The sequence below is a fragment of the Perca fluviatilis genome, chromosome 15 (genome assembly GCF_010015445.1).
Source record: "Perca fluviatilis chromosome 15, GENO_Pfluv_1.0, whole genome shotgun sequence".
Classification (NCBI taxonomy): domain Eukaryota; kingdom Metazoa; phylum Chordata; class Actinopteri; order Perciformes; family Percidae; genus Perca; species Perca fluviatilis.
This window is the reverse complement of record NC_053126.1, coordinates 6,280,333-6,296,035: the sequence shown is the minus strand read 5'-3', so window position 1 is coordinate 6,296,035 and position 15,703 is coordinate 6,280,333. Positions and strand designations below refer to the sequence as shown.

Below are 15,703 nucleotides of genomic sequence, written 5' to 3'. Positions count from 1 at the left end.
TCTGGAATCTTCTCCTTATGAGGTCATAAGGAGCAAGGTTACCTCCCCTTTCTCTGATTTGCCCGCCCAGAGAATTTGGTCCACCCATGAGAGAGAGAGAGACATCATGGCTTTCAAACAAGATAAAGTGGCAGTTGGTCAAGGCCACACCCCCACCCTCCACCTTGCTCCCCCCTCTCCTCCTCAATAGCATTTAAAGCTACAGACACAGAAATGGCACATCCTAAGGAAAAATTCATTGTGGGGACTGGCTCTAGTGGCTGTAATTCTGCACCAAGGCTGAATTTGGGGAAAGAGCTCAGATACAGTATTAGGGAACACTAAGGTTCTATATAAAAAGAGACTTCAGATACAGTATTAGGGGACCACTAAGGTCTATATAAAAGAGACTTCAGATACAGTATTAGGGGACCACTAAGGTCTATATAAAAGAGACTTCAGATAGAGTATTAGGGGACCACTAAGGTCTATATAAAAGAGACTTCAGATACAGTATTAGGGACCACTAAGGTCTATATAAAAGAGACTTCAGATACAGTATTAGGGACCACTAAGGTCTATATAAAAGAGACTTCAGATACAGTATTAGGGACCACTAAGGTCTATATAAAAGCATCCAAAGAGCACCATGTCATGGGACCTTTAAGAGGTCAAATCAAGTGTTTAACTGCAGCTGAATTTCTTTAAAAGTATATATATGTTGTATGCGGATACGTTGGATATAGTCTACAGACATTGATGATCTTCTGACCTGACATTTTTGGTTTGGATTGTAATGTCGCCACAACTATTTGATGGCCACACCCCCACCCTCCACCTTGCCACATTGGTTGAATTTGAAATTGCAAAAACATGCACTTTTGTGCTTAATGACTGTATAATGCGAGTGTGTAACACTACACTACGTCATCCTGATTTTACACTACTTAAATTCTATTTTTACTTTCATCCTGTGTGACCTATGGTTCCCAACTCAGTGGTCAGGCCCCTAATCTAATACATTCTGAGGGCGGGGTCCCCAGATTATTAAGGCACAAGAAAGACAATCGTTTGAATTTTATTCTGATGTTTCTCTGATTTTTTCACAGTTTTCTTGTGAAGTAGTACATGCACTATATCTGAAACGTTTTGTTTTTGTCTGTTTCACCAGCTTTGACCTTAACGCAATCATGCATTCATATGCAGATTATGTGACAAAATGATTTCCACAGATATATGACAGAAATATGTAATTTTTTAAATTTTTTTGACTCAGTCAGGCTATTGATCATAGTCTTGATCGTAACCTTCCAAGTCGTCGTAAATAACGTCTGTGTGGTGTTCCTGACAGGCCTGCACCACCTGCAGGACGGTTTCAAGGCGTCGGTCCAAAGCAGAGATGTGCAGTTCAGAGAGGAGGGGGGCCACGCCCGCCAGAGGATCCTGGACCAGCGACTCCCGCATGACATCACTCAGACGGAAGACAGGGAGGGACAGGAGACGCAAGCGCAGGAGGGTGGAGCGATGGATCCTACAAAGTGAGCGAGTGTAGAGCAAAATCAATTGAAAGGTTGACACCCAAATAATCCAGATTTTTGCAACAGCATTTAAGTTTCCTCACCCCTCTCTGGGTCCTTCATTGGAATACATGTCGATATTTACTAATTTAAATGTTTTCTGTACTACACCTTGCAATGACATGGTCGTGGCTACTTTCTCACAATTTCTTTCACCCATCCTCAGAGATGCTAACAAGTCTTTGAGCTAGAGTCCACATATTTAGCATTCAGCGCTTCTTTTGTTTGGGCCTTGTCTTTTTTGTTTATTAAGATTATTTTTTGGGCATTTTGGGTCTTTATTTTTGACAGGAGAGTGAAGACATGAAAGGGGAGAGAGAGGGGGGGTTATGACATGCAGCAAAGGGCCACAGGTCGAAACCGAACCCATGGCCACTGCGTCCAGGCGCCCTAGTTTGGGCCTTGTCGTATGAAGTTTTTAAAGCCAACGCTTCTGATGAATGACACAGCAGCTGCCGGTGCAGTCGACACGTTTGTCGTCCTCTCTCACGTGTGGCCGAGTCGAGTCCGAGTCTCAAACTCGAGTCCCCATCTCTGCCCATCCTTCATTTTTAAGACATTTTTGTCTTTTGTTTTACCTGCAACACTGTTTCAAAGGAGTGAGAATAGACGGCTCATCCCGAGAGTGACGCCCAAACCTGGAAAACATTATCGACAACATTTCAGCCAATCAGAAAGTGTTTGGGCAGTAAACAAGTCACACATCAATTGTTTTAAAATATGCGTTGTTACTTCTACTATAACAACACCATTATCAGCTGCCTGAGCTGAAATCAGTCAGCAGCAGATGTTCCTGGTACTCACGCCCGTCCATTATCCAGATGCAGCAAAAAAGTCTCATTGCCAAATTTCTCAAACGTCTCATAGTGATGTCTGTCCATGTTGCCTTTGAATGAAAAAAAACATTCATGTTTATTTAGACTATGTGAAAGACATATTTGTAGAAATGGCAAGAAGACACATAAAGACATAATGGCACTATGGTAATACATACAGTAGAGGTCAGTGACCCCCATTACACTGCCTGTAAGCCCCCTTAAGTTGCAACTGACTACTGGGTGGAGTTTAGAATATAGAAACTGACTCATGAGGAAGTCCAGTACAGCCATGTCTATGACATCCAGCAGTCTGTTGCCGTGGTTGTAAGGAGGCGTCTGTTTCACCGTGTCACAGAAGGCCGGGTCCTTCTCCCACCTGGAAACAACAGTGACGTTAGGTAGAAGAAAATGGATACCGATGGGCCACAGTGATACCATTCATTTATAATAAATAATTTTAGTTTGAATGTAAGGATCATTTTTTGTTCCTTTTGTTACTGCCTTTTTTTTACCCCCCATCTACTCAGCCATGGTGGCTAATGCGGCCCCTGCTTCCTCTTCATGGAATTTATGCAACCTTTCTGAGACTTTCTGATTGCCTTCTGCCACTTTGTAGTTTAGGTTGACTGAGTTTACCAACTATTTGGGTGAAGATAGTGAATATATAATTTATTAAGGCGTCAGTGTCTATTGGTGGAACTGTCAATTCAAATAAGCTCAGGTTGGTTACGGAGCCACAGCCTGATATAAATGGTAAATGGACTGGCATTTATATAGCGCCTTTCTACCTAACCATACAAAGCCTTCACAATTTGCCTCTCATTCACCCGTTTATACACACATTCATACATACAAGCGCTGGGATTCAATGTCTTGCTCAAGAACACTTCAACATGCGGACAGGACAGGAGGAGCCAGGGATCAATCCACAAACCGTGTGATTAAAGTACGACCCGCTCTACCTCCTGAGCCACAGCTGCCCCAATACAAGCAAATAGATGATGAAAACAAGACAAAATGCCAGAACGGTGCCCAAAAATGACACAGTAACATTATCACTAGTTGCCAAATCAATTAGATCAAATCCTGCATATTAGTGTGAGCACCTCGGAGAGCTCCTGCAACCCGGCCCAGTGGTCCCACGATCAGAACCTTGGACAGCGATTATGACAGTGTGCATAATGTTCTTAAACAGGAGGACTCTACAGACTGTGGGCTGAGCTATTGGTATTCTCCAGCTTTAATAAAATGCTATGTTAGCTTAATTCACTTTTGCTTTGTTGTGATCCAGGGGCCTCCATTAACCTGAGCTCCTGAGAAAAATGTGTCCACATCAAAAATTTGCATATGGTCTTGTAACAGTGTTTCACTGCACAGGGACGTGTAAGAAAGTACTGACATTACTCTTATTGTTTGTAATAATTGCACTAATGGTGAGTGATAGTATTGCCATCTTTATTGATTAAACTAACTAGTGTGTTTGCCACATATTTAATGTTGTGTTGCACTTCTTCATCTTGACCACCAGAGTGCAGTGAAGACTCATGATTCTACATACACTCATCATTAATTTGAAAGTGCTCATATTATGCTTTTTTGCTTTTTCCCCTTTCCTTTATTGTGTTATATATATATCTTGTGCACATTATAGGTTTACAAAGTGAAAAAGCCCAAAGTCCACCCCAAAGGGACTTACCATCTCCAACAGAAAACACTGTTCACAAACTGCTCCAAACAGCTTTACTTCCATGACGAATGTGCGCCAATTTGTAACACACGTTGTAATGCTCGCCTAGCTGCTAGCGTGGCACGCCCTCATACTCTGCTCCTGACTGGCTAGTAGTCCTAACCTAGCTACTGCACATATGCGACTCCCAACAAAGATGGAACAGAAGTGAGATGCCTCACTCTGTAGCTAAAACAGAGCGCTCAACACACAGGGTGAAAAGAGGAGCTGCAGCAATGTGCAGTACAACAAAAATATGGTGTATTGTGAAAATTAAACTACGTACACCTATTCTGATATAACCTCTAAATACAATTGTGAAGCTGAAAATGAGCATAATATGAGCACTTTAAACTCCAACAGCAACAAGATAGAAACATTAAAATATATAACATTTAAAACAGAGAGATGTGTTTCCAATATTCTGTCCACCACCAAGTGGATGAATGCATAAATGCAGTTGGCGATGACGTGGCTTTTGACACCAATATTGATACCTTTAAACAAAAATATCAGAGAGTGTACCCACTGTGCTAGCTTGGAGCGGCTGTAGGAGCGTCTCCATGGTGACCTCCAGGATCTGCGGGGAGCTATGGCGAGGTCAGGCAGCATGGTAGCCAGGGAAACCTCCAGCGCATGTGGCTGACCGCACACTGGGTGCTCTGTTGAACAGTAGTACTCACACTGGCCATAGAAGCACACGTTCCCCACTGGAGTCAGAGGGGCGACAGGTTGAGTTTAGTGGTCGGGCAGTTTTTATGGACAGCAGAGTTGGGACCAAGTCATTGTTTTGCAAGTCACAAAGTAAGTCTCAAGTCTTTGTACTCAAGTCCCAAGTCAAATTCAAAGTTAAGACAGGCAAGTTCCAAGTCGTGTGTGTGTGTGTGTGTGTGTGTGTGTGTGTGTGTGTGTATGTGTGTGTGTGAAAGAGAGATGGCGTTAGAGAAACATAACAGTTGCTCACAAATGCATCTGTTGCATTCCCCCATAGGGTTGTGCTTTTTGTGTTATCTCCTGGCCCTATGATGGAAAAGACCAAATATGAATATTGTTAATGTTAGTAGATTCAGGAAATGAATTGATTGGAACAGCTTTCAAATAATATACTTTCATCTTTGGGCTTGGGGGACGGTATCAAGTCAAAAGGCTCAAGTCCATGTGAAGTCATGAGTCATTGGTGTTAAAGAGTAAAGGTGAGTTGCATATCTTTTTTGATTTTATCAAGTCAAGTCTAAATTCAGCAAATTTGTGAATCGAGTCTGACTCGATTCCAAGTTATGTGAGTCGAGTCCACACTAGTATGCCAGTCACTTGGTGTTACTAAGTCAGTCCCTCCAGAAAATGCGATTATGCGATTGCATAATTCAACGCATAATCAGCCAACGTCCGCATATTTATGCGGGGGCTGCATTTTTTCCAATACGCCGCACTTTCGCCGCATAAATTGCAGATTTCCGCTCAAAATATGTGGGGCTTGCATGATTTCATAATCTCCGCATTTTTGTTGCAAAAAAGTCACATATATCTTAGCAGAAAGTTGAAAAATGTTGCGTTTACTTCACACAAGACCAGCCATTTTCCCCTGTTGCCATGGGAATGTTATGAAGTGACGTAATTATGCAACGTGAACATCATCGAAAAGCAGGGTGGTGGGGGAATCACTTTTTTTTTGCAAGTTCCCGCAATTTTTGCAAGTTCCTGCAATTTCATCGCATAAAATTGCATAAATATCCCGCATATTCCATTGCATTTTTTAAGAAAACGTGCCGCATAATCAAGGATTTTTGCCCGCAACAATCACAAAAAAACTCTTTTTCTGGAAGGACTGCTAAGTAGTGCAGGTGGGTGTAGGCATGGATACATACTGTCCTAAATGCATGGCCACACATACCAGGGGAAGTGAAGAAGGTCCTAGACAGCCTGCGGTCAGTGGTAATCTCTCTGATCTCCGAGGTGACATTGATTAGTCGACCGACCACTGGAGGGATCCTGTTAAAGCCCAACAATCTGAAAAAAAGGAAAGATACACAAAAGAAGCAAGGACAGAGAGCATCAGCGAAAATAAAGGACTGAGCTGAACAATGGAATGAGAAATAAGTAGAGCAAAACACTATAATTCTTTTCAATTTACACTTTTTTCTCGGATCCTGATGCTACGATGCTGTACAGTAGCTTCATGAATGGGTAAACTCAGAGTTACACCAGTGCTGTGGTGGATACAGAATGCTCTGTCTACCCAGCAGGACCCCTGCTGCCCTGCTGACAGAGTGTAAAGGCTCCGTACCTGTCAAGGTGAAAGGCAGCAATCTCTGCATTGTGTCTTTCAAAGTCTGAGAAGTAGAAGAGGTTTGCATTCGTCTCGGCGTCTCTGGATTGTCTGTGCAACAAAATCACACATGAACAGGAATGCATGAGGCTATATGCTGATCTCATTTGTAATAGTCAAGTGTGTGTTGTGTTGTTTCATGAAAAATGTGACCTCTAGTTATGATTTAACTGAACCGGAGCAACACAAACACTGTCGCATTCAGTCCAATCCAATATTTATGTTTTCAGTGTCAGGACAGTGGAGTCTTACTTCATGGGTTTCAGCAGAGCTTTTCCGTAGTTTGGGAACGACAGGAGCAGTTTGAGCTGGGTGCCTCCCGTCTTCTGAACTGAAAGATATGCATGAAGTGAATATGGAGTGCACATTAAAATACTGCAGTCATCACACACTTGCATATTCAATTTTGTTTTTAAAGAGACAGTACATGTAAGGGTTATACGAGTACTGAACGGGGTATATGTTTAATGCAGTGCAGTACACCTGTTTCTCTACATGGACATGGTAGCCTATTATATAGTTAAACCACAAACTGTTAGTAAACCCTCCACTTGGGTTAGGATTTAGGGTTACATTACTGCAATATGCTGGATAAAATGCTTTATGTAATTGATTTAATCAGTTCCATTGATGCATTTTTAGTAGTTGTATGCTCCCATAATGCATTTTGTTATGTAAAAAAATATGAAGTGTCATCTTGAAGGTCTCTTTGGTGAATGTTTGGTATCAGTTATACCCCAGCAACACATAAACAGTGAACTTTAGCTAGCTTCAAATCATTTCAACTCATTTCTTTTTAGCAACACTGAGATCTGTAAATTAGGCACCGAGGCACTTTTTGAGTCTCTCATCCAAAAAAAAAAGAAAAAAAAAAGGCTTAAGCCAACTCATCCTCAACTCACACAACTGGGCAGACATTCAGAAGAAGAGACTGCATTGGTTGGTGCATGCATATGCTTGTAGGATCAAGTCCAGTAAATAATTCAAAAGATATAAATCCTGAGATCTCATATTTATTTATAATACCTGTTTATAACTTTGATTAAAGGAATGTGAACTCAAATGTGTAAAGATATATATACTGTGGTGAGTGCTAAACATTAAAGAAAAGTCGGCCTGTAGCTGAGATTAGTGCCTAATCTGCACCGTCTCAATGCATTATTCATTGTGCGGAGTGCTGGAGACGGGGATGTCTGAGATGAGTAAACACAAAATGTGCATGTGTATGTGTTAATGCAAGGGTAATCGTGTGCCTATGTGTGTGTATATGAGGGACGCATGCACTTGGTTCAGTGTGTGTGTGCACGTGCGTGCGTGTGTGTGTGGGTGTCAATGTAAAGTTGTGGGAGGATTATTTTTATGAGCCTACAACAAAAAATAAGATTTAAGATTATCTGTATTTTCAAAGACGCCATCGCTTTTTTCTTAACCTTGACTTTGTATTATGTGCGTGAGGGTGTTTCACTACACCAAAAGTACACACAGTAAATGTAATACAGATATTCACAATGCACACACACACAATAAATGTATGGCCTAGAAAACATGCCATCTCTATGTTTGCTTTCCCACCTTATTCAAACTTTCACTTTGAGATTGAAAGGATTTGTGGGTCATCAAACAATGTGCTGAATCCTCCTGTTTTTTTTTTATACTAAGTAAATATGCTTTGTGATTCGTGTAACTTTGAGTGAATGTGTGTATGTGTTTCTAAAAACTGTAATCCTCACAATTCTAAATATGAACTTTGGCACCGTTTACTGTATTCACAGAGTGAAAATTTTAGTCAATACTGTGTTGCCTCTGGCTCAGGAGCTTGTTTGTATAAAGGGATTCGAGTTAAAATGAGAAATCAAGCCTGGTTGTGACTGTGTAATTGCATCAAGAGGTATCTGAAAGACCTTACTTAAATCAAACCTTAGCACTTGTAAAGTAAATAAAGATTATTATATATTGTAGGACAATTCAGGGTAAAGATAAGGTCAGTTTTGAAATGAAATTTTAGGGTATTGAGCAATGTTGAGCTCTGAAGTGTACTGTTTGAAGTACCGTGTTTTATCTGGGCTGCCTTGAACCCACCTAGGCAACAAAATGTGTAAAACTAAGCTAAACATTGGGATAGTGGCACTGAAAATAAAAAAAACAGGAGTTCTAATGTAATACAATCTAATTTAAATGTTATGCATATTAAAATCTAGTAAACTAGACACCACTTATAAAAACTGGCTCCACAGTCTGCTTTGTTTCAGTAAAAGCCTTCTCAATCGCATTCTAAATATGGTGCCGAATACAGATCCAGATCTTCAATATGTTAATGACTAAATGAAGTGCTTTCACACAAATACAGGTGTGGGTTTTGGCAGAACATTGATACTATTTCAAGAATCATTGCCTGAAGCATTTTGTGTGCCACTGAGAAGCATTTCTCTCTGGCTGACACTTCAGGAAGCATTTTTAGGAACAGAAAGATTAAAGAGAGAGAAATGATATCTAATATATAGAACTGGTAATCCTTCACCTTCGTCACTGTGTGTGCATCCTCATCTAACATCACCCTTTTGCTTCTGTTAGACTTCCCTGGCTCTGTCTTTCCTTCTCTTTGTCCTCTAACTGTCAGCCCCCGTCCCCCTCATTTGCTCACCAGCACTGAGGACACGTTGCGTTGCCAAATAGTGAGTCAGCTGGGCCAGATTGGGATCCTTCCTGTTGTACAGCTCCCAGCGAGAGATGCCCAGGTGGAACCGTAGCCAGGGAGGGTGGGTCTCCACATCGCTCGTCCAAGTGACTTTGTCGTAGCTTTCCTCTTCACTGGCACTCTGCCTTCGGGGGAGGAAGAGGAGGTGATAAATAGGCACAACTGGCCAGTTAAGGTTACAGTCAAGCTGAAGTTCAGAGAGTTTGTTTCAGGATGACTCAGAGGTATAAAACAAGCTGTATGTGTTACCTTTGTAATGAAGAATGTTCTATAAAAAGCAACACTTTAGCAACTAAAGCAACGCATAATACATAGTTTTGCAATTTTTAATGAAACTGTGGGACAACAATAATACAGTATGTTGTTCCATACAGACATGCTTGCTTTCTGAGGCTATTTTAGGCACATTGATGCGTTGAGCTAAATGCTAACATTAGCAAGCAAACATGTTAACAATGACAATGCTAAAATGCTGACCACCCTTTTAGTTCAGCATGTTTGAATACTAGCTTTTTTTAATTAGCACATACAACAAAGTACTGTCTACTATCTTATTTAGTGTGTTAGCAAGCTATGGGAATGCCATTAGTTTTGCAGCTATAAAACAAAATGTTGGACACTAGGGTTGGGCGGTATCCAAATTTTGATACCGTCAAACCTCCTCCCTATTTTACCGTGTTATACGGTATTACCGTGACTAAATAAAAATGATGACGTAAGGCTCAGACGGTATCACCAAACTGTTGGCTTGTGCACCATTCAGAAACTGAATACCAAACACTAATACTGAAACAATAATAACATAACAACAACTTACAAAAAAACTACTTTCTCCTCCACACTGTCACGTGATGACAACCACACATAATTACATAAATTATATTTTATATTTAATCCTTGTCTCCTATATAAGTGCATTTCATTTTTTTTTAATGACGGTATTGAAACTGATACCGTTGCTATTTTTAAGTCCCTGCGGTATACCGTATTACCGTATTACCGGCAAACCCTATTGGACACTTAAATGTTCGGACCTGCTAATCATTCAGGGGTTCACCAAAGTTGAATGTTTGGGCCAAATTTCATGACAATCCAGTGGTGGACCGAATGGCAAACTGACCATCCACAGAGCCATGCCACTAAAATGGCTAAAAAGAGGCTTATGATCTCATCTGTAAAGCAAGCCAAAACCTTTAATATTCACATTTTGGGAAGATTTTAGTGTGGAAAACTTGGAACTCAGTGCCTCTCCAATTCCCCAGCCTTGTGAAGAACTATTAATTCAAAAAACATTGTTATTGCATAATCTAAAGGACATTTAATACAGATGAAGAACAGTGGACATGCTTTTGTCCAGACCTTTTGTTGTTCGTACTTATAGATTGATCTATTATCAATTTCTTGTTGTGTTTCACCTACCACTGACTGTCATCATCGTTGGATTCTTTCATCTCCTCTTCCTCGCTTCCTCTATCACTTGAATGTTCATTTGTCTTCACCCTCAGCAGCCAATCATCGTCCTGCAGCTCTGGACGTGGCAGGTTGTACAGCGGGTGCTCGAACAACGCCTCCAGCTTAGAATGGCCCTTGACCTTTTGAATCCCTTTTCTAGCTCCAATCAGTTTCTTTTCCCTCTCAGTGGCATCACTGATGGAGTCTTTCTCTTTACGGTGTAAGGTGTTGGCATTCAGTTTGTGATGCTCCTCATCGTGGGAGATCGATGGCAGTTTATGTGAAGAGGAGACAGCTGAAGAGGAGGAGTGTGAGATGGACTGATGCTGCTGAATATCTGTTCGTGGAATGGAGGAAGAGGAAGAGGTGGGAGGGACACAGACTGTCTGGAGGACAGAGAGACAAAAAAATGCCAGAAGGAGGTGGAGAGCGAGAGACAGACACGCCAGAACCAGATAGATGGAGAGAATGGATCGACCCAGGTTCTGTCGTATCATGCTGGAGGAAAGAGAGGCAGTAACAGAGAGAGAGAGTGAGAGAGAGAGAGAGAGAGAGAGAGAGACATTTAAAATCCAGACCTGCCAACCCTTCAAACACTATCATGATGAAACATTTTCTGATCATTGCATTCCACTCATACACACACTTAGAGGAGTAGACAAAATAAGAAAATCAACAGATGACTAAGAAGTATGACTTTGAAGTAACTGCATTGCTCACAAAGGTATCTGTATTAACCTGTATTAACTGCCAATTAGCACTTGATGATACAACTTGCACAGTACTGGCCATATTAAATGGATAAGAGGACTATAGCCAGGTTTCAGATATTTGGTCATAAACCAAAGTACTGGATAGTTGAAAGTGACCTGATAATGACGCTTTGAAAAGTTAAGGAATCACCAAACTTAGACACATTTCTTTCAGCGGGAGCCATCAACCCTCTGATGACAAAAGACGCAGCGGCGAGTCCAAGCAATGCTTGACAACACTCCTACTCAAAAAATATTCCAAAATTTCACGTTAGACATTTATTAACAATTTTATTCATATAGACTTACCAAGACTTTTGAAAACTCATTTCCAAGACACCAAAACAATTGAGTGTAGGTATGTTTTCACAAGAGATTTGAGAAATATTTCTGATTTAGGGCCAAATAATCTCTTTATACATTGCTCTGGAACAATGTTGGGCATCACTATGCAGAAAGCTGAGTTTGTCCTGAACATTTTGATATGAAACACACATGGATCAGTTATATGCAAATACCCTTAAAGGAGAATTCAAGAAGATGTCTTAAAATGCCCTTAGACCTCAGAGGGTTAATGTCCAACCAATTTATTGAAAAACCATCAAATAGTTGTGGCAACATTTCAATCCAAACCAAAAATGTCAGGTCAGAAGATCATCAATTCAGCTGCAGTTAAACACCTGATTTGACCTCTTAAAGGTCCTATGACATGGTGCTCTTTGGATGCTTTTATATAGACCTTAGTGGTCCCTAATACTGTATCTGAAGTCTCTTTTATATAGACCTTAGTGGTCCCCTAATACTGTATCTGAAGTCTCTTTCCCAAAATTCAGCCTTGGTGCAGAATTACAGCCACTAGAGCCAGTCCCACAATGAGCTTTCCTTAGGATGTGCCATTTCTGTGTCTGTAGCTTTAAATGCTATTGAGGAGGAGAGAGGAGGGCAAGGTGGAGGGTGGGGGTGTGGCCTTGACCAACTGCCACTTTATCTTGTTTGAAAGCCATGATGTCTCTTTCTCATGGGTGGACCAAATTCTCTGGGCGGGCAAAGCAGAGAAAGGGGAGGTAACCTTGCTCCTTATGACCTCATAAGGAGAAGATTCAAGATCAGCCCATCTGAGCTTTCATTTTCTCAAAGGCAGAGCAGGATACCCAGGGCTCGGTTTACACCTATCACCATTTCTAGCCACTGGGGCACCATAGGTAGGCTGGGGATATAACGCATATTAATGTTAAAAAACCTCATAAAGTGAAGTTTTCGTGCCATGGGACCTTAAAGTTCAAACATAATGGAGACCTTATGGGACGTTTAGAAACACAAGTGTTAAGTACATTTCTGCATCTTTTATCCTTCAGTAAACTAGACGCTCATATGGAACAATATACAACTACAATGAATCCCCAAAAGAGAGAAAAAAGATTCCCTTCATCACCTTGACTTTAAACATTCAGTACATGTAACTCTCCACACTCTGTACCTAAGGCAAAGTTAGAGCAACAATGTGTTTGATACGCACAATTTTTCACAGAGAGACACATTTTTACACACACACACACACACACACACACACACACACACACACACACACACACACACACAACACACACACACATTTAGAAGAGTAAACACTCCACTGATTAATTTACATTGTCAGACAGACTGGTGAATGGACAGAGAGACAGGCACTCATACATACATTCACACCCAGACAAAAAAACTGTCAGACTATCATTTACATCAAATTCTCAAAGAAAGAAGAGCTCACTAAGAAAATCAATACATTATTGAACAACTCACTGCTCCCAAATTCCCTGTGTGGACCATCAGGCTAGAGGAATTACTTACATCTCTTTCCCTTGAAGACCTCTCTGTATTCCTCTCCTCTTCCTCTGTTAATGAGGTAGATATTCAGAGTTTGTGACATTTCTACCCCCTTTTTTGTCCAGTTTTTTTCCAGGGAAGATTGTTTGTGTGTTATCATGCGGTCACTGCAATGCAAACAGAAGTATGAGGACTGGCATGTTGCGGTTGCAGTGACCTGTGTCTACGTGACCCACAGTTTAGAGAAAGGGAATCACATTATAGTGCCAAATGATCTTTTAGTCTGCCTGGATCAATGCAGTGTGGCTGATTATGGCAGTGCTGCACAGCAGTCCTGTACAGAGGGCCAACACAACATAACTGACTCATGATAGTAATCTTAACACAGGTGTGGTAATGTCGATGGGGTAGCCCTGAAAAATAGCATACATCATTTTGAAACACCACCTTAAACTTAAATCTCTAAAGCAATACTTTGACATTTTGGAAACCATTGTCATTTGTTTTCTCGTCTAGAATCAGATGAGATTTAGCACCACTCTCCTGACTGTACAATACATGTGAAGCCGTTAACTGGTTAGGTTAGCTTAGCTTAGCTTAGCATAAAGACTGGAAACAGTTAGCCAGGCTCTGTCCAAAGCTAACACAAATCAAATATCCGTCTCTTTAACACAGCCTCTCTTTTTGTCTTACTTTGAACCTGTCCCCTCTTCTTTTCTCCCTCGCCCCTTTTATCATAAATCATCCATTATATATCCTGCTATGACTTTAAATCCTTCTCTCTGACTTTTAGTATTTTCTGTCCTCTGAGGGTTGAGAAATCGTTCTTTCGCCTACTGCTAATTAGCCGACTCGATGTTTCTGTTAATTAGCTAACTCTGCTCTGAGAGAGGATGCATTATGCATGTTGCAGCAGGTCCCAGAAGAGTGGGCTGATATTCTTTTCAAACCTGGAGCAATATGCTGTGGCATTATATGCAGCCTCTGAGAGTGTTTCATTACATGTAAACAACTGTTAAATGTCACAAATGAGATTAAAATATAAACACACACACACACACACACACACCTGCAGACAGATAGAAAACCACAGAGAGATACAGCATCCTCTAGCACTTCAAACACTGGCTAAAACACAGCGAAAAACTATTACACCCTTGGGTGCTCATGAGGCCATTTAAGCAGTTTTTGCACTCAGGCACACGCACACGCACACACACACACACACACACACACACACACACACACACACACACACACACACACACACACACACACACACACACGCACAAGGTCTCAGAGGCAACCCTCCACGTGATCCGATATGCCCTCTGTTGCTCGTGCGCCCTCTCATGTGCCAGATGTGATCTTTAATTCACTTTGTCTTATTATCCTGTGTTTGCACAACAGAGTCGCCGTCCGCATGCCTGCTGGATAAAGCACACGCACGCCCCAATTGGGTGCCAAAATTCTGGGTTGTTTCCAAGCAACCTACATTAAGCTGCAACTGCTGTGAGGGAAACGGGTCTTCAAAGTTTTGAAGGATGATTTGGCTGTTTGAATGCGAGTGTTTTATGTGTGTGTGTGTGGATGGGAGAAAGGCATTAAAGGTGGGAGAGAGGCTGTAGAGAAATTAAAAGCAACACCATGCCTTCAATGATTTTTCCTTTTGGTAGGTGTTGTGAAGCAGCTGACCCAGAAATGACCTTGGATCTTCCTTTTGAGTAGAAGAAATGTAAAAAGATAGCAATAAAATAGCACATTACATAATGCTACACTACAGTTAATCATACTGAATGCCTTGCACTGATGCACTAGTGTATGCGAGCTCTCATTATGCCTGTGCCCTGTGTGACATCAGATGTCAAGCCCATTCCTGCTTTATAAGCCCCACAGTTAGCTGAAGCCTCTACTATGCTCTTTGCTTGTACAACTCCCCATCCCAAGGTTTTTAAAATCAAAAGGTAACTGTGACATATTCCCTCCATTACCATTATTTTTGGGTCAATGCTGTCGCAGCCCTGCTGCCAAAAACAGCTCTCTAATGCATACCAATCCACAGCTGAAAACAGTCCCCAACAAAAACACTATTTACTCCAAACATGTTTTTACAGATTTACACCTTCAGTAGGAACCAGTGGGCTTGGGGGTAAGAGACACAGCAAGTGTTGCGAGACAGACTAACACATGGCTCGTTTTGGTGTTTTCATGGAATTTCTTGACAGTAACAGAAATATGGAATATCTCCAGCCAGGTCCTTAAAGTCCCTGTTTTTGTGTCAGGGGTTAGGCTTACTGTATATTCCTCTCTTGGTACGGTACAGCGTTTAGCTCAAAGCACCACAGTGCTTGAGTACAGCCTCACAGAGCTATAGTACTGTAAGGTTTAGAAGTGGAGTTAATTCATATTTGAAAGCTGCAAGGCATAGAATTTAATATAAGTTATATGTGAGTTCATTTACTAGAAATGTATTTACAATGTTTAGTCAGTTAATCATTTACATATTTATGTTATACAATTATTAGTTACATATTTACATGTTTACACATTTAACACA

The 15,703-nt window shown here is 41.1% G+C and overlaps 1 protein-coding gene across 1 annotated transcript; it reads right to left on the bottom strand.

Moving 5' to 3' along the window:
- Window positions 1–868: 868 nt before the first annotated feature.
- Window positions 869–13,288, bottom strand: LOC120573897 (extracellular serine/threonine protein kinase FAM20C-like). The gene is made up of 11 exons (XM_039823803.1): window positions 13,171–13,288; window positions 10,541–11,071; window positions 9,068–9,246; window positions 6,679–6,757; window positions 6,385–6,477; window positions 5,992–6,107; window positions 4,630–4,810; window positions 2,641–2,750; window positions 2,361–2,442; window positions 2,135–2,194; window positions 869–1,510 (listed from the first exon to the last, which is right to left on the bottom strand). Exons 2-11 carry the CDS (start codon window positions 11,068–11,070, stop codon window positions 1,261–1,263), a joined length of 1,680 nt encoding a protein of 559 aa, XP_039679737.1. The 5' UTR covers window position 11,071; window positions 13,171–13,288; the 3' UTR covers window positions 869–1,260.
- Between the last annotated feature and the right edge of the window lie 2,415 nt (window positions 13,289–15,703).